The sequence below is a fragment of the Oncorhynchus mykiss genome, chromosome 10 (genome assembly GCF_057628025.1).
Source record: "Oncorhynchus mykiss isolate SJ-2025 chromosome 10, ASM5762802v1, whole genome shotgun sequence".
NCBI classification, from domain to species: Eukaryota; Metazoa; Chordata; class Actinopteri; order Salmoniformes; family Salmonidae; genus Oncorhynchus; species Oncorhynchus mykiss.
This window is the reverse complement of record NC_143031.1, coordinates 49,453,975-49,474,119: the sequence shown is the minus strand read 5'-3', so window position 1 is coordinate 49,474,119 and position 20,145 is coordinate 49,453,975. Positions and strand designations below refer to the sequence as shown.

The window sequence follows — 20,145 nt, the reverse complement described above, 5'->3', positions numbered from 1 at the left end:
ATTACTGACCTCACCAGTTTTCGACCAGTGTGTGGGGGTAACCGCGAAAATCAAATCAAAGTTTATTGGTCACGTACACAGATTTGCAGATGTTATCGTGGGTGTAGCGAAATGCTTGTATTTCTAGCTCCAACAGTGTAGTAATAATACCTAGAAAGCAATACAAAACACTATGCACATCATTCAAAAGTAAAAAGAAAGAAATGAAGAAATATGAGAATGAGCAATGTCAGAGTCCGGAACAAATAAATAAAGTATTCAGACCCCTTGACTTTTTCAACATTTTGCTACGTTACAGACTTATTCTAAATTTGATAGAATTAATTTTTTTCTCTCATCAATCTACACACAATACCCTATAATGACGAAGAAAACAGGTTTTTAGAAATTTTTGCAAGTTTATTACAAATAAAAACTGAAATATCACATTTACATAAGCATTCAGACCCTTTACTCAGTACTTTGTTGAAGCATCTTTGGCAGCGATTACAGCATCGAGTCTTCTAGGTATGACGCTACAAGCTTGGCACACCTGTATTTGGGAAGTTTCTCCCATTCTTCTCTGCATATCCTCTCAATCTCTGTCAGGTTGGATGGGGTGCGTCGCTGCACAGCTGTTTTCGGAGATGTTCGATCAGGTCCAAGTCCGGGCTCTGGCTTTGCCACTCAAGGACATTCAAGACGTCCCGAAGCCACCCCTGCTTGGCTGTTTGCTTAGGGTCGTTGTCCTGTTGGAAGGTGAACCTTTGCCCCAGTCTGAGGTCCTGAGCACTCTGGAGCAGGTTTTCATCAAGGATCTCTCTGTATTTTATTATTTTCATATTTTCCTCGATCCTGTCTAGTCTCCCAATCCCTGCCATTGAAAACATTCCCACAGCATGATGCCGCCACCACCGTGCTTCACCATAGGGATGGTGCCAGGTTTCTTCCAGACGTGACACTTGGCATTCAGGCCAAAGTGTTCAATCTCGGTTTCATCAGACCAAAGAATTTTGTTTCTCATGGTCTAAGAGTCTTTAGGTGCCACTTGGCAAACTTCTGCCTTTTTACTGAGGAGAGTCTTCCGTCTGGGCACTCTACCATAAAGGCCTGATTGTTGGAGTGCTGCAGAGATGGTTGTCCTTCTGGAAGGTTCTCACATCTCCACAGAGGAGCTCTGTCAGAGTTCCAATCGGATTCTTAGTCACCTCCCTGACCAAGGCCTTTCTCCCCCGATTTCTCAGTTTGGCCATACGGCCAGCTCTACGAAGAGCCTTGGTGGTTCCAAACATGTTCCATTTAAGAATGATCGAGGCCACTGTGTTCTTGGAACCTTAAATGCTGCAAAAAAAAATTTGGTACCCTTCCCCAGATCTGTGCCTCGACACAATCCTGTCTCGGAGCTCTACGGACAATTCCTTCGACCTCATGGCTTGTTTTTTTTGCCCTGACATTGTCAACTGTGGAACCTTATTGTAACAGTCATCGTTGCATGAAGAAGGTGTGGACCAAAGTGTAGCGTGGTACGTGTTCATGATTTTTATTTGACTAAACACTAAAACACAAAACAACAACGCGAACAAACGAAACCGAAACAAGGTAAGGTGCAGAAAACACTAAGGTGCAGAAAACACTAAACAGAAAATAACTACCCACAAGACACAGGTGGGAAAAGGCTACCTAAGTATGGTTCTCAATCAGAGACAACGATAGACAGCTGCCTCTGATTGAGAACCACACCCGGCCAAACACACACAAATAGAAATCATAGAACACAAAAACATAGATTACATTTTAGCAGCCCCCTATTGGCAGTGGGGATAAATAAAACATGTTTTATGCAATTTACACATTTTGCTATGGGGCGTAGAGAAAATGTTGCCGTATCAAAGCAACGAGTCGGAGTCAGAGTCCGAGTTTTCTCTGGTCTCTCCTCCACCCGTTACGGTGTCTGAGACGACGAAGCCTCCAACCATTAGCTCTGACAAATTGAACACCCTAGTCAATGGCGACTACATTTCCTGTAGTATTACTCGTAGTATTAGTAACATTCAGCGATCATACACTGTTTACCTGGGGGTAGGACTACCGACGTTATGGCTAATCTGAAGATGGTGCTGGCTAAGGCTAAAACTGGCGAGTGTATAGGGATATTGTTATCCAAGTCGGCACCAACGATGTTAGAATGAAGCAGTCAGAGGTCACCAAGCGCAACATAGCTTCAGAGTGTAAATCAGCTAGAAAGATGTGTTGGCATCAAGTAATTGTCTCTGGCCCCCCTCCCAGTTAGGGGGAGTGATGAGCTCTAAAGCAGAGTCTCACAACTCAATCGCTGGTTGAAAACTGTTTTCTGCCCCTCCCAAAATATAGAATTTGTAGATAATTGGTCCACTTTCTGGGACTCACGCACAAACAAGACCAAGCCTGGCCTGCTGAGGAGTGATGGACTCCATCCTAGCTGGAGGGGTGCTCTCATCTTATCTATGAACATAGACAGGGTTATAACTCCCCTAGCACCTAAATGAGAAAGGGCGCAGGCCAGGCAGCAGGCTGTTAGCCACCCTGCCAGCTTAGTGGAGTCTGCCACTAGCACAGACAGTGTAGTCAGCTCAGCTATACCCATTGAGACCGAGTCTGTGCATCGATCTATGTTGGGTAAAACTAAACATGGCAGTGTTCACCTTAGCAATCTCACTGGAATAAAGACCTCCTCCATTCCTGTCATTATTGAAAGAGATTGTGATATCTCACATCTCAAAATAGGGCTACTTAATGTTAGATCCCTCACTTCCAATGAACTAATCATTGATCATAATGTTGATGTGATTGGCCTGACTGAAACATGGCTTAAGCCTGATGAATATACTGTGCTAAATGAGGCCTCACCTCCTGGTTACACTAATGTCCATATCCCCCACACATCTCGCAAAGGCGGAGGTGTTGCTAACATTTACTATGGCAAATTTCAATTTACAAAAATGCAGCCTACTCAATCACTTTTTATAGCTACTGTTTACAGGCCTCCTGGGCCATATACAGTGGGGGGAAAAAAGTATTTAGTCAGCCACCAATTGTGCAAGTTCTCCCACTTAACAAGAGGCCTGTACATTTCATCATAGGTACACTTCAACTATGACAGACAAAATGAGAAAAAAAATCCAGAAAATCACTTTGTAGGATTTTTAATGAATTTATTTTTAAATTATGGTGGAAAATAAGTATTTGGTCAATAACAAAAGTTTCTCAATACTTTGTTATATACCCTTTGTTGGCAATGACAGAGGTCAAACGTTTTCTGTAAGTCTTCACAAGGTTTTCACACACTCTTGCTGGTATTTTGGCCCATTCCTCCATGCAGATCTCCTCTAGAGCAGTGATGTTTTGGGGCTGGTGCTGGGCAACACGGACTTTCAACTCCCTCCAAAGATGTTCTATGGGGTTGAGATCTGGAGACTGGCTAGGCCACTCCAGGACCTTGAAATGCTTCTTACGAAGCCACTCCTTCCTTGCCCGGGCGGTGTGTTTGGGATCATTGTCATGCTGAAAGACCCAGCCACGTTTTGTCTTCAATGCCCTTGCTGATGGAAGGAGGTTTTCACTCAAAATCTCACGATACATGGCCCCATTCATTCTTTCCTTTACACGGATTAGTCGTCCTGGTCCCTTTGCAGAAAAACAGCCCCAAAGCATGATGTTTCCACCCCCATGCTTCACAGTAGGTATGGTGTTCTTTGGATGCAACTCAGCATTCTTTGTCCTCCAAACACAACGAGTTGAGTTTTTACCAAAAAGTTATATTTTGGTTTCATCTGACCATATGACATTCTCCCAATCTTCTTCTGGATCATCCAAATGCTCTCTAGCAAACTTCAGACGGACCTGGACATGTACTGGCTTAAGCACGTCTGGCACTGCAGGATTTGAGTCCCTGGCGGCGTAGTGTGTTACTGATGTTAGGCTTTGTTACTTTGGTCCCAGCTCTCTGCAGGTCATTCACTAGGTCCCCCCGTGTGGTTCTGGGATTTTTGCTCACCGTTCTTGTGATCATTTTGACCCCACGGGGTGAGATCTTGCATGGTGCCCCAGATCGAGGGAGATTATCAGTGGTCTTGTATGTCTTCCATTTCCTAATAATTGCTCCCACAGTGGATTTCTTCAAACCAAGCTGCTTACCTATTGCAGATGCAGTCTTCCCAGCCTGGTGCAGGTCTACAATGTTGTTTCTGGTGTCCTTTGACAGCTCTTTGGTCTTGGCCATAGTGGAGTTTGGAGTGTGACTGTTTGAGGTTGTGGACAGGTGTCTTTTATACTGATAACAAGTTCAAACAGGTGCCATTAATACAGGTAATGAGTGGAGGACAGAGGAGCCTCTTAAAGAAGAAGTTACAGGTCTGAGCCAGAAATCTTGCTTGTTTGTAGGTGACCAAATACTTATTTTCCACAATAATTTGCAAATAAATTCATTAAAAATCCTACAATGTGATTTTCTGGATTTTTTTTCTTCTAATTTTGTCTGTCATAGTTGAAGTGTACCTATGATGAAAATTACAGGCCTCTCTCATCTTTTTAAGTAGGAGAACTTGCACAATTGGTGGGTGACTAAATACTTTTTTGCCCCACTGAGATATAGGATTAAAAAACTTGAATGTCTCCCTTGATCCTAGGTCCTGACAGTGTTGTGCAGACTCAGGACAACTGAGCATCGGAGAAATACGCAAATTTAAAGAGGAGTCGTAATTTGCTTTCTAACGATCATGATCTTTTCGTCATAGAAGTTCATGAATTTATCGCCGCTGAAGTGAAAGCCATCCTCTCTTGGGGAATGCTGCTTTTTAGTTAGCTTTGCGACAGTATCAAAAATGCATTTTGGATTGTTATTATTCTCCTCAATTAAGTTGGAAAAATAGGATGATCAAACTGCAATGAGGGCTCTTCGATACTGCACGGTACTGTCTTTCCCAGCTAGTCAGAACACTTCAAGTTTGGTGTAGCGCCATTTCCATTCCAATTTTCTGGAAGCTTGCTTCAGGGCTTGGGTATTTTTTGTATACCAGGGAGCTAGTTTCTTATGACAAATGTTTTTTGTTTTTAGGGGTGCGACTGCATCTAAGGTATTACGCAAGGTTAAATGTAGTACCTCATTTAGGTGGTTAACCGATTTCTGTTCTCTGACATCCTTGGGTAGGTGGAGGGAGTCTGGAAGGGCCTCTAGGAATCTTTTGGTTGTCTGAGAATTTATAGCATGGCTTTTGATGATCCTTGGTTGGAGTCTGAGCAAATTATTTGCTGCGATTGTAAATGTAATAAAATGGTCCATAATATGTGGTCGAGGTCCAGAGTATGACTGTGGCAGTGAGTAGGTCCGGAGAGATCTTGGACGAAACCCATTGAGTTGATGATGGCTCCGAATGCCTTTTGGATTGGGTCTGTGGACTTTTTCATGTGAATATTGAAGTCACCAAAGATTAGAATATTATCTGCCATGACTACAAGGAATTCAGGGAACTCAGTGAGGAATGCTGTACTGTAGCTAGCAACTAGCTAACATTAGATGGAAAATGGTTGTTGAAAAATGGCTCTACATAGCTAAATCCGTCTAGTTATCTAATAGAAGTTAACTGCTTAACGTTAGCCTGAATTGTGAATATCTCTGCATGCTGCGCCTCTTGCTGAGATCAGTGCTGTCTTCATAGTACTTTGCCTGGTTGGAAAGATAAAAGAAAATCTCCTCAAGGGATGCCATTGAAGTGCAACTACATACAAACAGAAAGCTGCAGTAACAGTTACAGTAGCTTGCAAGCTAGCTAGCTAATGTTAGCTAAATAAAACTGTCTGGCTAGCTAGTTGGCTACTGTAGCTGGCTAGCTGACTAGGCAGGCTGAGGTATATAAGTACAGTAGCTAGCAAAAAAAAAACAGCTTAAATAATTTATTCCTATTTAACAATATGTACTTATATAAAGACAAATACATGGTAAAGAAAGTGTTCTCTTTCCAGACTTTTCGGTCCTCTGAAGCAGCAGGTTGTCACTGTCAAAAACACCGTCCTTGGAGAACTATTCTGAGCTAATAACGGACTGAGTGAGCGCTTATGCGGTGAAATAGAACTAGAACTGCCCGCACCCTCCTTCCTTCGCGACCACTATGAGGCAAAATAGAACCAAGCAAGGAAATGTGTTGATACAATTTCGGTTGCGTTTTCTTCAGATTTCTCAGGATATGCGGTTTCCAGGATATGCGATTTCCAGGATATGCGGTTTCCCCAGGACATGCCCCAGGACGTGTAGTTTCGTGAGAGCTGTTGCGGTGTTGGCTTGGGGTTGAATATACACGGCAGCGTAAGGAGGTAATGCGATCAGCATTTGATGGTGAGGTATTCCAGATTGGCAGGAACAATAGGACTATTCACCACCCTATTCAGCATGCTGACAGACACCAACATATTCTACTGTTGCCTTAATGGTGCTTGGGCATATCTGGCATGTCGTCAAGCTTGCCATTCAGTTGTATCAGAGAATAATGTATGACTTCAGTAAGGAGTGGTAGAGCAACATTTCATTTGGAGTGCTCAAAGCCTAGATAGACATGAGAAGTAATGTGGTGTACAGCACCAGAGCACATTATAGTAGCATCCCACTGGGCACACACTGGTTGAATCAATGTTGTTTCCACATCATTTCAATGAAATATTGTTGAACCAACGTGGAATGGATGTTGAATTGATGTCTGTGCCCAGTGGGCAGTATTCTAATATTTATTTAGCATAAAGCAAGTCAGTGCCCAGTGGGATGGCAATCAAAGTGAGGGAGACCATTAGGGGAAATCTATATCTGACAGTGCAATTTATCTAAATAGACTGATGTAAAGAAACCAAATGAAATGGGTTAGCACCCACTGTACATATGGCTCTGTGAGTTGGAGGTTCATCCAGCAGCTCTCTTGAGCAGCCTAACTCAGCACATCTGTCAACACGTGGGATATTTAGGTCCATATGTTCCTCCGGAAGTGGGACAAACTGGGAGCGGAGCGGAGCCTTGACCGCAGGCAGACACAAGACTCTTTCAGCTGTGTGTGTGTGTGTGTGTGTGTGTGTGTGTGTGTGTGTGTGTGTGTGTGTGTGTGTGTGTGTGTGTGTGTGTGTGTGTGTGTGTGTGTGTGTGTGTGTGTGTGTGTGTGTGTGTGTGTGTGTGTGTGTGTGTGTGTGTGCGTGTGTGCGTGTGTGTGTGTGTGTGTGTGAGAGAGAAAACCTACAGGATCCTGCACATGAAAACCAGCAGCACAGATCCATCCCAATACTGGAGCATGCCCAGAGTATGACCCTCAGTTTCCATGGTGATCTGCAGCGATAAACAGAGATAATATGAGGTCATAATTATTTATTTTTAACTTGGAGTAGTTAAGAGAACTTTTGGCCAATGGAGTTGAAGGAAAGGAAATGACGCATGAAGACATAATCCCAAACCAAGGAGGCAGCTCAGAGAATAATGATTTCTTTGCACATTTTTACATTTGCTGTTCACTCACTCTTTACTCTCAACTTAGTTTTCTTTAATCAATTTGTCAGTTATACATATTTCACTCTATTGCTGTGTTCTTATAAAGCCTATGCAAGGTTTTGTTTGCTATTACTATCTCAACAAAATTAAGTTTAAAGAAAACAAAGCCTTCTTTATCTGCTCCCATTCCACTTCTGGGGTGTAGGAACCAAACAGAACCAAACACAATGAAACAGGGAGGGACCTACCTAAATGTGTCCAATAGAAACAGTGCAAAACGTTTTACTACGATGTAAAACATTTTGCTACTGTGTGCGACTAATAAATAAACCCCATGCAATTTCCTAAATTATGCAACAGGGGGAGACAGAGGGCAGTTCACATACAATCTCGTATGACCACCATGCACAACTGTGTGTGGGAGGTTGTGAAATAAAAGATTAGTAAATGTGATGACATTAGAATTGAAAATTGTAGTGTCAAGCAATCGTTAAAGGAGCATTCAGCATTTGCTACATCCATTTTTGATACAATATGTACCAATAGATTCTTGAAGAATATAGAACCCAAAATAGAAGCTTTTTTTGGGGTCCAACAATTGTAAACAAAGCAACTGTAAACAAACTCTATATAGTCTCAAACATGGTTAAAACTATAATTTTGATATCATTGATGGGCAGTCCCTTACACCCATAGCTCTGTCTTTGAATTTGAGAGTGATCAAATTTCTCTATCCCCATCCCTCAGGTTTTTGCCGAAAGAGAGGCGCTTTGTAAACTCCAGATTGGCCCTTTCAACTTTGACTGCAGAATATTTGAAATGTGGATAACACAAATCACAGCTGCCCTTGTTTTGAGGGCACCGCTCTAAAACATCTCACCTGGTTTCCTTAATATTCGCATTGATATTTAGTTAACATCCTAGATTTAGTTAAACGCACAAGCAATACATAAAGTGTAATAATGCTTCAAATGGAGTCTACCTCGCTTAATCTGATCTAAATATGATACTACAACTGCATGCCTTAAAAACATTCATCTTGTCAAAATGAAGGGTAACATAACATGCCAAACAACAAATCTCAACTAAACCTACACCACAACACCTTTCCACAATATTAAGATGTCTTTTTTTTTGACTGATCCCTAATGAGACTCAAATTCTTATTTTAAAACGATTTGATCTCTCTCTCGGGGCACATTTTATTTGGAATAGTCATGGAGTACGCCATTCAGCATGAATTAAATGTGAAGCAATTGACCAAATTATAATGTTGTACAAACGTATACAATGTGAATTGACCATTGCTCTTGTTCCACTGAATTACATTGACCTCTTGGCTGTACACCTTCGTTTCTCCACCTGTTGCATTGAGCTGAAACAACAGAGCAGTCAGCCAGTCAGTCAGGACTTCACTGTCTCCATGACACACAGGTCGGGTCATTCCCCCTGACTGTCTCCATGGCACCCTGCGTTGACGAGGAAGTCACACTTGGTTGTGAAGTGTGACCTAACACTGTCACCCCTTCCCAGCCTGCTTTGAACTTTTTTCTCATCTTACCCATTTTCATGAGTGTTATTCATTTCTTCCCATGAAAATGTGTCAAAATTCACAATGACATTTCTCAGGGAAAGAAAAATTGTGAAATACACATTCATGTTCATCTATTACATGTTTATAAATCAGTTGTGTCTTTGACTGAGGAACACAGAGAGAAATTCTATCAAATTCCATCTAGACACCGTTGCCTTGGAGGAAAGACTTTTGCCTACCTTGGCCTAAACGTCAGCACGACAGGTAACTTCCACAAAGCTGTGAACGATTTGAGAGACGTGGCAAGAAGGGCCTTCTACACCATCAAAAGAAACATCAAATTTGACATCCCAACTAGGATCTGGCTAAAAATACTTCAGTCAGTTATAGAACCCATTGCCCTCTAAGGTTGTGACATTTGGGGTCCACTCACCAACCAAGAATTCACAAAATGGGACACACACCAAATTGAGACTCTCTGCATGCAGAATTATGCATAAACATCATCTGTGTACAACGTCAACCCACCAAATAATGCATGCAGAGCAGAATCAGGCCAATACCCGCTAAAATCCAGAAAAGAGCTGTTAAATTCGAGAGGCACCTAAAAGGAAGTGGCTCCTAAACCTTCCATAACAAAGCCATCACCTACAGAGAGATTAACCTAGAGAACCTCTCAGCCAGTTGGTTCTGGGACTCTGTTCACAAACGCAAACAGACCCTATAGAGCCCCAGGACAGCAACACGATTACACCCAACCAAATCACGGGAAAAACAAAAAGATAATTACTTGACACATTGGAAATAATTAACCAACAAACGGCGCAAACTGGAATGCTATCTGGCCCTAGACAGAGAGTACACAGTGACAGAATACCTAACCAATGTGACTGACCCAAAAATAATACAAGCTTTGACTATGTACAGACTCAGTGACCATAGCCTTGCTGTTGATGTTGCACGTTCCTGGCTGTTGAGAAAAGACAGGCTATGTGCACGCTGCCCACAAAACGAGGTGGAAACTGAGCTGCACTTCCTAACCTCCTGCCAAATGTATGACCATATTAGAGACGCATATTCCCCTCTTATTACACAGACTCACAAAGAATTTGAAAGCAAACAATTATTTTGATAAACTCCCATATCTATTAGGCCAAATACCACAGTGTGCCATCACAGCAGCAAGATTTGTGAGCTGTTGCCATATGAAAAGGGCAACCAGTGGAACACAAACACCATTGTAAATACAACCTATATTTGTCTGCTTATTTATTTTCCCTTTCGTACTTTAACTTTTTGAACATTGTCATACATTATTATAGCCAATAATATAACAATATGAAATGTCTTTATTATTGGGAAACTGTTGTGAGTGTAATGTTTACATTCAATTTCGGATTATTTTATAACATTTTTGTTTGTTATCTATTTCACTTGCTTTGGCAATTTTTCCCATGCCAATAAAGCCATTTGAATTGAATTGAATTGAGAGAGGCAGGCAGACTGGTAGTCTGTGGGAAGCAGTGGGAGAATGGCAGATAGGGATGCATATTTACCATTAAGGGCGGGTGAGATGGGAGAGGCTTCCCCATGTCATTGTGTCGCTCTGTCCTCCCGGAGCCCGACAAACACTGTCCCAGACAGGGAGCCATGGGGAACCAGAGCAGGGCCACTTCCCTGGGCCCTCAGCCTGGTGGAGGAACCCCCTCAGGGGCCAGACAGAGGTCACCTCACAGCACAGTCCCCCTCCTCGCAGAGCACAGGTGACCACACCAGCCCACACAGAACATAGTGCTCCCAAGAAAGCTACACAGGTGACAAGGAGAGGAGAGAGAACAGTAGAATGCCACGAGAGACTGGGAAGCTCAAAGCCTCTGTAGCACTGTACCCTTGCCCACAAATGCTTCTTCACGGTGTACAGTATGCTCCCACTGTTATTACTAGGTTATTATAGGGTTATTATCTGAACATTAACTGGTTCAAACTGGCGAAACTGTTTAAAATTATTAGTGCTGGTTGTTAAACCACAAGGAAAGAAAGTGTTATATAATAAACAGCCTTCAATATATTATGTTGAATTAGATCAAATGCTTCTAGGTCTGATTTTCTTTTGATACTGACAGAATTCTAAAAACCTGAACTGAAATACACTGAATTCATGAATTATTATTATATAGTTATCGTTCTAATTTTGTGTTTATAATTATTTTCGTTTGTATTGTTTATACTGTTGACGTTGTTATGATAAGCACCTGTGTTATTGTATGACAGGAATGAAAGTACAATTTTACATATTTGAAATCTCCTTCATAAATCAAAAATGTCGTTTTTAAATAAATAGCTTTTTTTTTTATAAATAGCTACAATTATTTATATTTTTAGAACAATTGAGCTAAAAACGGTATTATTGAAATGCTTCAACCAATGAAAAAAATGCTTCTAAACATTACATTACGTTTTGTTATTACCGGTAATAGTAGACAACTGAAATAAACTAATTGTAGATCTAAAGAAAAAAAAATAAGGAAAACTTGAAATATTATATTCTATTTCGTTAGTAATTATGACTTGAACATTAAGGTCTGAATGAATTACAGTAGAATAATGACCTGGATGGACATCTAATGTTTGACCTTTAATTGTTTTTACAAAATAGACGGTGTGATTTAGCTTTCAAGTCGTATTTCGTTTGAAAGTCGATGTATTTAAATGGTATCTAAATTTAGACAAATTCTATTTTAAATGTGTGACCCTCATGAAACTCAGCTACAACCTGCATGTTTTTTTCACTGGTTCAATTCCATTTCTAAAGCACAAGAGGGGTAACAACAGAGAAGCTTAAACTCGGGTCACCGAGAGAGCAATGAGTTTGATTAAAATTCGAAATATTCCATGAGCCACTTCCTCCTGGTTTAGAACAACGAGACTAGACCGGCATATCACCTCAGAGATCTGTTTGAAATCCCCGGATACAGCCATTGGAGCCGCGCTACCTGTTTCAGCACAGCACAGAAAGAACATATTAATACTTTCCCGCTTAATGTCACTTGAAATATGTTATGCTCCAGTGGGAGAGTAAAATATACAGGCCAACTCATGAAATAAATATACATATAGGCCTAATATTACAAGAAGTATATCACCCAAAACAAGTAAGAGATGAGCACATGGCAGGATGTAGGCTATCTAAGTAAATTGTATGGTTAGTATATAGGGTCATTTTACATTTAATAGGGATTTATTGGGGCACATTTATATGCACAACATGATTTTATAGATAGGCTATCTGCTTTTAGTTTTTTTTTAAGGCCATGGCCACTACAGGCCTTGCTACCACGTTCCTCGACCCTTCACCATTATATTCCACAAGGCATGTATGGGCGTTATGCGGACAATGCAGTGACAGGTTCTCCCATTGAGACAATCAACATGAACTCATGTTAGTTTCTCCTGTGCGATTTGTAGCATTCTTCTAAATGCCCGTAACGGCTTTGATGCTGGTGCTCTGTTGCCTTTGAAATGCAGGCCCGTCTCTAATGCAAATTGTCCCTGGTGGGATAAGGTGAGGGAGGGAGATGAGGGCTATAAAATGTTGACGTCAGCGCGACACCTCTTGACTGGCAGCGTGTTTAGCAAACAAGAAGTTGAAGAGTAGGCTATAGACCAGCCAGGTAGAGGAGGCCTTGGTTCAACAGAAACCTGGGGTAGAGGAGGCAGGAGCAACCGCGCTTGACGCACACTATGCGCACGAGTTCCCATACGGAAAGATGTACGTGAGTTATCTTTTGGAGAAGGAACCCAGCATGTACCCAAATTCAGTGCGACATCCCAGCCTAAACTTGAACCATCAGAACTTTGTCCCCGCACCTCCACAGTATTCGGATTTCAGCGGATACCACCACGTTGCTGGGATTAACAATGACCCTCACCACAGCCAGACCGGGGCCTGGAACCCCGCTTACCCGCCGAGCCGGGAAGAGTGGTCACCCTATGGGCCGGGGACAGGACCGTCCACATCTAATCCGGGGCCAATAGGCTATAGTCCCCCAGAGTTCTCTCCAGTCCCACAATCCGGGCTTCTCCCGTCTATCAACTCATCTGTTGGGCAGCTGTCTCCCAATTCTCAGCGCAGAAACCCTTATGATTGGATGAGGCGGAGCGTACCACCGGCAAATTCAGGTAGGTTACTGAGGTGTTTCATACATTTTTGTAATCAATCATCAGAAGTGGATCATTTGGTTGTCCATAAAACCATAGCAAGTAAAGCCTAAATCACGTTTTTAAATGTTTATTAAAATAATAATAAACTATATGTATATGTAGCAAACCACATACATATGAAATATGAATGGTTAAATTCAATAGCTTGGCCCATTTTCTTTCTCAAATCAAAGATGCTGAAATACTGTAGGCACCGTATTGAGAGGGAAAAGCAGAACCAGAACCACTGCCCTTGGGAGTCGCATTCCTTGAATGATGCGTGCACCTGTTCTCTAAATTCAGTGACGAATTCGTTTTTCAACTCAGAAAGATGTCGCTTGATTTTTCATAGTTCTTTCCTTCTTTAGTATTTGTCCAATCCCATCAAAGTATTTGGCATTTGTCATATAATATAATATGTCATTGACATAATCTTTATATTTTGCGCTCATTGGCACAGTTGCTCCTCACTGCAGTGCTTGTGTGAACACATGAATCACACCTCGCATGCCATCTTCAATAAGTGCATTATCTCGTGCGTTTTATGGGTACAGACGTGGGATCTTAATTTGATCATTCTTTTGTTACTGCAAATTACTGAAATTATTTTATTTTATTTAACTAGGCAAGTCAGTTAAGAAGAAATTCTTACTTTCAATGACGGCCTAGGAACAGTGGGCTAACTGCCTGTTGAGGGGCAGAACGACAGACCTTGTCAGCTCGGGGGTTTGAACTTGCAACCTTCCGGTTACTAGTCCAACGCTCTAACCACTAGGCTACCCTGCCGCCCCAAATGCAAATTTCTAGTGTATTTGAGTTTAAAAAGGCTTCTAAAGTTTGTCATTTCCACTTTGAAATGTCAGACTTGAATTGCCCCAACAAAAACTCTATCATACACAAATTTCAATTAATTATAATCCACATAGCCTAATAATTCACATTTCCTGTTGCTGCAGAATCATTTTCCTGCTGTAGCAAACTCACCCAAATGAAGATCCTACATCTGTGTAGTTTGGGCTATGTAATGTTTTTTTTTAATTTTTAAAATATTTTTATTAACATTTATTAACCTCTAGGCAAGTCAGTTAAAAACAATTTCTTGTTTACAATGATGGCCTACACCGGCCAAACCCGGACGACGCTCCACCCTGTGGGACTCCCGATCACGGCAATCAATGTATTGACAGTTGAGGGTAAAGCAGGGTATGCATTTTAATTGCATTGTGTGTTGACCTATTCAAATAATAAGCGCTCAATGATTATAGTTATGATTATAATTGCCTATCATCAGTAGTGAATAGTAATAGTAGTAGGCTAGTAGCCTATAATAGGCATAATATAGTCTATAATAGGCATACTATAGTCTATAATAGGCATAATGTAGTCTATAATAGGCATAATGTAGTCTATAATAGGCATAATGTAGTCTATAATAGGCATAACATACTCATCATCAAATTCATTTGGATTTTGTCTGGTTTAGACGTCACAATTATTACGTGAGCAATCACTCCTTTTCCCCCGACATCTGCATATTTCATAATGTTACAGGATTTTTTCATAATTTCAATAGGAATTCTTTTCGAGTCGGCTGAGACGCCTAAACCTGCAAGTGATCAAACTAAAGAAACAGTGTGCTGTGGTTCGAAGATCTTGTTAGGCAAATTAAGAGGGTTGTTGTCTTCTTGTATGTCAGCGACCTAGGGCTCTAGAATAGTTTTCTATGTTGTAATACTGTGTTAGGAATTATGTCTCAAGGCGGGAGTAGTTTGTGTTAAATCACCTTTATCAGTACAAGAAAGCAGGCCCGAAGAGAAAATAGCAAAAATTTCAGAGTATGCATGCTCCTTCTGGCCTCATAGATTATAGGTAGATAACTGAAACTGAATTACAGGAATGCAGTTTGAACCCATGTGAATCCTGTAGACCAAACTGCCCAGACTGAGAGTTAGATGACTCTTAACGCTTTTCTTCCTGTGTAGAAAACCCATCAGAAATCAAGATGTCGTCAATGGCTGCCTGGGACCGCTTCTGATTACAAAGGCTTCAGGGGCACAGACTTTGGGCCTCCGTAAATGTCCAGTTTACTATACCTATTGGACGTGGATGCTTCAAAAGTACATTTTTATCCAAAATTCGTCGTTCCAGTCCATGTGGTTATCTGGATGTGCCAGACAGAGAGTTCTACGGTCCATGTTACAGATGATCTCCATGTCACTTTATCGTACCGGCCAGAAAATCTCCTTAACCTCAACTGCTTAACCATTTATCTCAGCAGCCGTCAATGGTAGTAATTACAGAAGTACAGCGCTCCATAGATTAATGGACAGTGCAATGTTTTGCCATCAGTGGTTGCCATTTTTAATAAGCATGGTTCTAGATTTATCTCCACCTATGCAATGTAAACCACTTCTCAAACTTTTCACATTTGGACTGAATTATGTTTTTTTGTATGGGTCAATAACCCCGTAGACATACATGCCGTAAATAATGACGTGCCTCATTAGGTGCCTCATTCACTACCCCAGATGCCGTCCGTTTAGGAGCGGTCCTCCTCGGTCAACATGGAAGTTTGAAAACAATGGTCATGAGAGAATTATGAATCAGGAGGTGAAGAGGAACAATTAGGGGAACATGGGAGCAGGAGGGTGTGTTCTGTGTTTCAACAGCCTAATGGTCTGGATAACTCTCTGGTTGTCAGGCCTTGGCGCCCTCACAGGCAGCCCCCTCACCCTCTCAGCTCACACATTTTAATCTTTAACCTGGTCGCTGCGTCTGCACTTAGGTGCCTCATTCACTATGGACAGAATGAAGTGACTTTTGATTTACGGTACCTAATTAAAAAGGCTGGGTTGATCCCAGAGCTTTGCTACTTTATCTCTGTGTGTGTGTGTTTTAGTGAAAGGTTTCATGTATGAAATGAAGCAGACACCACATTTTCACAGATGTCTGATGTCATTTTTATTTACTCTTCTAATGTTGTTTATTTACGGCATGCAAGTTAATGTGAAATGTGACTGGACAGTAGGCCAGTCATCCTCCCATTATAACCAATGCAGGTCAAGCCCTGTCTCCTAGTGAAAAGGAGTCTTACTCAGAATCACATTTGTTCGGCTAGTTTATACTGGGGTCTACTAAGCTAACATATGGAGTTGTTTTAAGATGGTCATACCATGGATCATTTAGCTATTTGATTTATTATTTTAGGACCCCTTTATGTATATAAAAAAAAAGATTTGATAAAATATTGAATTTGCCCTTTACTGCTGTAGCCTATAGAAACGCATTGACTAACACAGTGGTTCCCAACTTGGCCGATCCTCCGGGGGTACTTGGCCGATCCTCAGGGGGTACTTGGCCGATCCTCAGGGGGTACTTGGCTGATCCTCAGGGGGTACTTGGCGGATCCTCAGGAAGAGACATAACACCATAGGCCTGCCTCTGAAATGCACATGAAGGGGTCCTTCAAGGGTACTCGGGGCAAAGCTAAATTCAGTTGTTGGTACGGTAACCGTAAAACGTTGGGAACAACTGGACTAACATATTCATAAATGGTAAGAAAGACAGTAAAAATAATGTATCATATGGTTTTAAAGTGTCTGTCCTATATCTAGGAGATATAAGAAAGCTCAGGAAATGTTTGAGTTTTTTTGGACACATATTTAATTAACCCATTATTTTTGTCGGCACAAAACTACCTCCGTACTTTCATTCAGTTGTATGGGTTACCTTCAGATGAGTCCCGTGACACATCGTATTCGTGAGAGTCTCATCTTGTGGTCATATTCGTTTTGTTGGCTAAACCGTTCGGACGTTACACACATTTTCGTGAGAAGACCGATTTTCGGGATGTCTCATGTGACAAACACTACTGTAGCTCGGCCACCTTCCACCGCAGATGTGGAAGGCCGACAGAGGCGGATGCGTTGGATTGAGATGCAGCCCGTGCATATCTCCAGCTGAAATTGACAGATTTTTACTGTTACTTAGATCGACGCATGGGTGGCGTCAATAGACTTAAGGATTAAAGTTAGTCAAAATATAAGTTGTTTTTCTACATGACACACGCAATATAAAAGTTGACAGATGGCCGTACTCTGTTGCAGGTGGTAAGACAAGAACGAAAGACAAGTACCGGGTGGTGTACACAGATCACCAGCGGTTGGAGCTGGAGAAAGAGTTCCACTATAGCCGCTACATCACCATCAGGAGGAAAGCAGAGCTGGCCACGTCTCTCAGCCTCTCAGAACGACAGGTCAGACACAACATCATGGGACAGGGGACAATCTCTCAATTTTCTGTCTCTCTGTCTCTCTGTCTCTGTCTCTGTCTCTGTCTCTGTCTCTGTCTCTGTCTCTCTCTCTCTCTCTCTCTCTCTCTCTCTCTCTCTCTCTCTCTCTCTCTCTCTCTCTCTCACGCACGCACACCTTTCTCAAAAGTTTACTGGACCAGTCACGGAGCACTTACATCAAATCTTTTCTTGATTCCATAGGTAAAAATCTGGTTTCAGAATCGGCGTGCCAAAGAGAGGAAAGTGAACAAGAAGAAGATGCAACAGCCTCAGCCTGCGTCCACAACAACACCTACTCCCCCAGGCTCTGGCATGCCCGGCAACGTTGCCATGGTGACCAGCAGCAGCGGCGGCTTAGTGTCTCCGTCTATACCAATGACTATCAAAGAAGAATACTGAGGACGATGGTCTGACGTGATGGGGAAAAAAAATACTTTGGTCCAAATCTAACCTGCAATAGTGACCCCGCCCCCCGGTCAACAGCCTGAGCAACATGGGGTCAAATGCAGGAGTCAACAGCTCCAAAGACAGACAAGAAATATAGACTTGCTGCTGTTTCCTTCGCTTCTGTAAAAAAATAAATAATAATAATAACAAACGTCTAAAGGACAAGATAGACCGACACGAACGTCCGGCCATGCGCAGTAGATCACCTGCTGGGTGTCGAAAAACTATGGCGAATTCAATTCGCAGAATCATCGGGAAATAAAATGAAAATGGCGGCCCATGTGCTGTGGTTGAAGGCGATAGGACGGCCACCCGCTCTGCACACGTTCACGTTGGTCTGTCTTGTCCAAAAGGGAGACAATGAACAGAGAAAAAGAACTGCTATAAACATATATAGATATTAAACTGTTGTATTTCACTGTTATAATGGCTTCTACTGTTTCTGTTGTTGATATCTCTTCTGCTCTGCCCATCACATACTGGCAATACTTGTAAATGGTTCTGATTCCAAGCCAGAATAATAATAAGTGTATATTTTTTAAGTCATTTGTATTAAAAGCTTTATTGTCAACTCTGGAGCTCATTCTTTACAGAAGGACAACGGAATAGATTTGGATCACACGTTTATATTATGACCATCTGTCACACACTTAGGAGTACATCATTTCAAAAGTGTCCCCAATGGGAAATCCTCCTTCAATGTCTTAAGGCTACGTAAGTGTGGCCATAAGCGCACCGTGCAGCGTGTGTTGTTTTCGAGGTACTCAAATGGCAACAGTGCATTTCAAATGGGAACGATTGGGACGAACATCATTGGAGAAATGTGATTTCAGCCGACACTTCATCTCTGAATCCACCTAACGTGAGAAAGTCAAAGAAAACTACGTAAGTGATCATTGCGTATCGAATTGAATTTATTCCGGGGTTTGCGTTGTGACCTTATAGGTTTACAATGTAGTATTTTGGATCATTATTGTGTGGGTCTTTGTGCGAACATCAGCAGGTTCAAGGAGAGGTATCATGTCATAAAAATAAAAGAAAGTGATAGAGTCAGTGGTCAAAGTGACAACGAGACAGGCAGGGCCCGTGACAACTCACCAAGGAGGCAGGACTGTTTGCACAGTAAAACTGAGTGGCATGATAAGGAGCGATTGGCTCCAGGAGGATAGAGTCCTTTTAATATCATCTCTACCCGTTATCACGGCCCCGCGCCGGAGAGGCGCACTCTGTGGAGGCCTGTGGTATCAGCCCTGCTGCATCGCACGCACAGACCTATTTGCCAATCTACCTACCAAAGGCAGGGCGCGGCGTCCAAAGGGCAAGGTGCGAAAGGCGGTGAGTAAACAGAGCAGGAGGATCCATCTGTTTGGGAACATCTCTTGACCCAAGGCCAGGGAGAAGAAGGCCATTGGGTGAGATTCTGAGCCCAGGAAGGAGTACGGAGGGTGGTGAGATTCTAGGACCCTGTAAACTGTGCAGGTAAAGCCAATACTGTCCCATTTGGAGTCCTACGTTAGCAGACAATGTTAGAAACTATCTCTACAGTGTCATTAAACATGGAGTAAGCATGCTTTAGTCCCCCCTCACACCCACAAAGATAAGAAAGGCCTATTTGAATGATGAGGCCCAAACCAAAGTGTTGCTTGTAAGACTGACAGATGGCGATATGAAGTTTCATTCCAAAACACCATGCCCTACATTTTCTGTCCTCTCTAGTAGACATCAATTCTTGGTCGTTATCTACAAGCCACTGTATTAAGTCTTGTTGTACATTGGAGAGGGCATTCTGGGCTTTACAATGATATCACATGTGTGACCTTGACAACTTCATCTTCCTGGCTCTTATAAAAAAAATTATGTTGTCAAAATGTGCATATTTTATGGAAATGTTAAAAGTGTGTGTAATTGTTATAATTTTTTGGTGAGTTTAATGTTCAAATAGTTTCTAGTAAGTGAATATCTCAGGAATAGTTAAGTGAGTTGTCAGAACTGGGTAATATTTGTTTCACATTAAATAAGAGCTAAATAAGAGCTAATCAAGAAATGTCCTCTGTATTGGACACCTGGGTGCCGCAACTATGTTTTTCACCTACTGTACACATTGACAGTAATGTTAATGTTTCTCACCTACTGTACACATTGACAGTAATGTTAATGTTTCTACCCTACTGTACACATTGACTGCAATGTTAATGATTT

At 41.9% G+C, this 20,145-nt stretch overlaps 1 protein-coding gene across 2 annotated transcripts in view; it reads left to right on the top strand.

Moving 5' to 3' along the window:
* LOC149980046 (homeobox protein CDX-1-like) overlaps nt 1-18,517 on the top strand; it is a 46,366-nt gene extending 27,849 nt beyond the window's left edge. The window contains exons 1-3 of one of the 2 annotated variants that reach the window (XM_036933297.2): nt 12,475-13,187; nt 17,315-17,463; nt 17,701-18,517. In XM_036933297.2, the coding sequence (XP_036789192.2) occupies nt 12,776-13,187; nt 17,315-17,463; nt 17,701-17,898 (759 nt within the window). In that variant the 5' untranslated portion in view covers nt 12,475-12,775 and the 3' untranslated portion in view covers nt 17,899-18,517. Of the gene's footprint in view, nt 1-12,474; nt 13,188-17,314; nt 17,464-17,700 lie in introns of those variants that run through there. The other variant, XM_090187003.1, reaches the window with a different exon arrangement.
* The last annotated feature ends 1,628 nt before the right edge of the window (nt 18,518-20,145 follow it).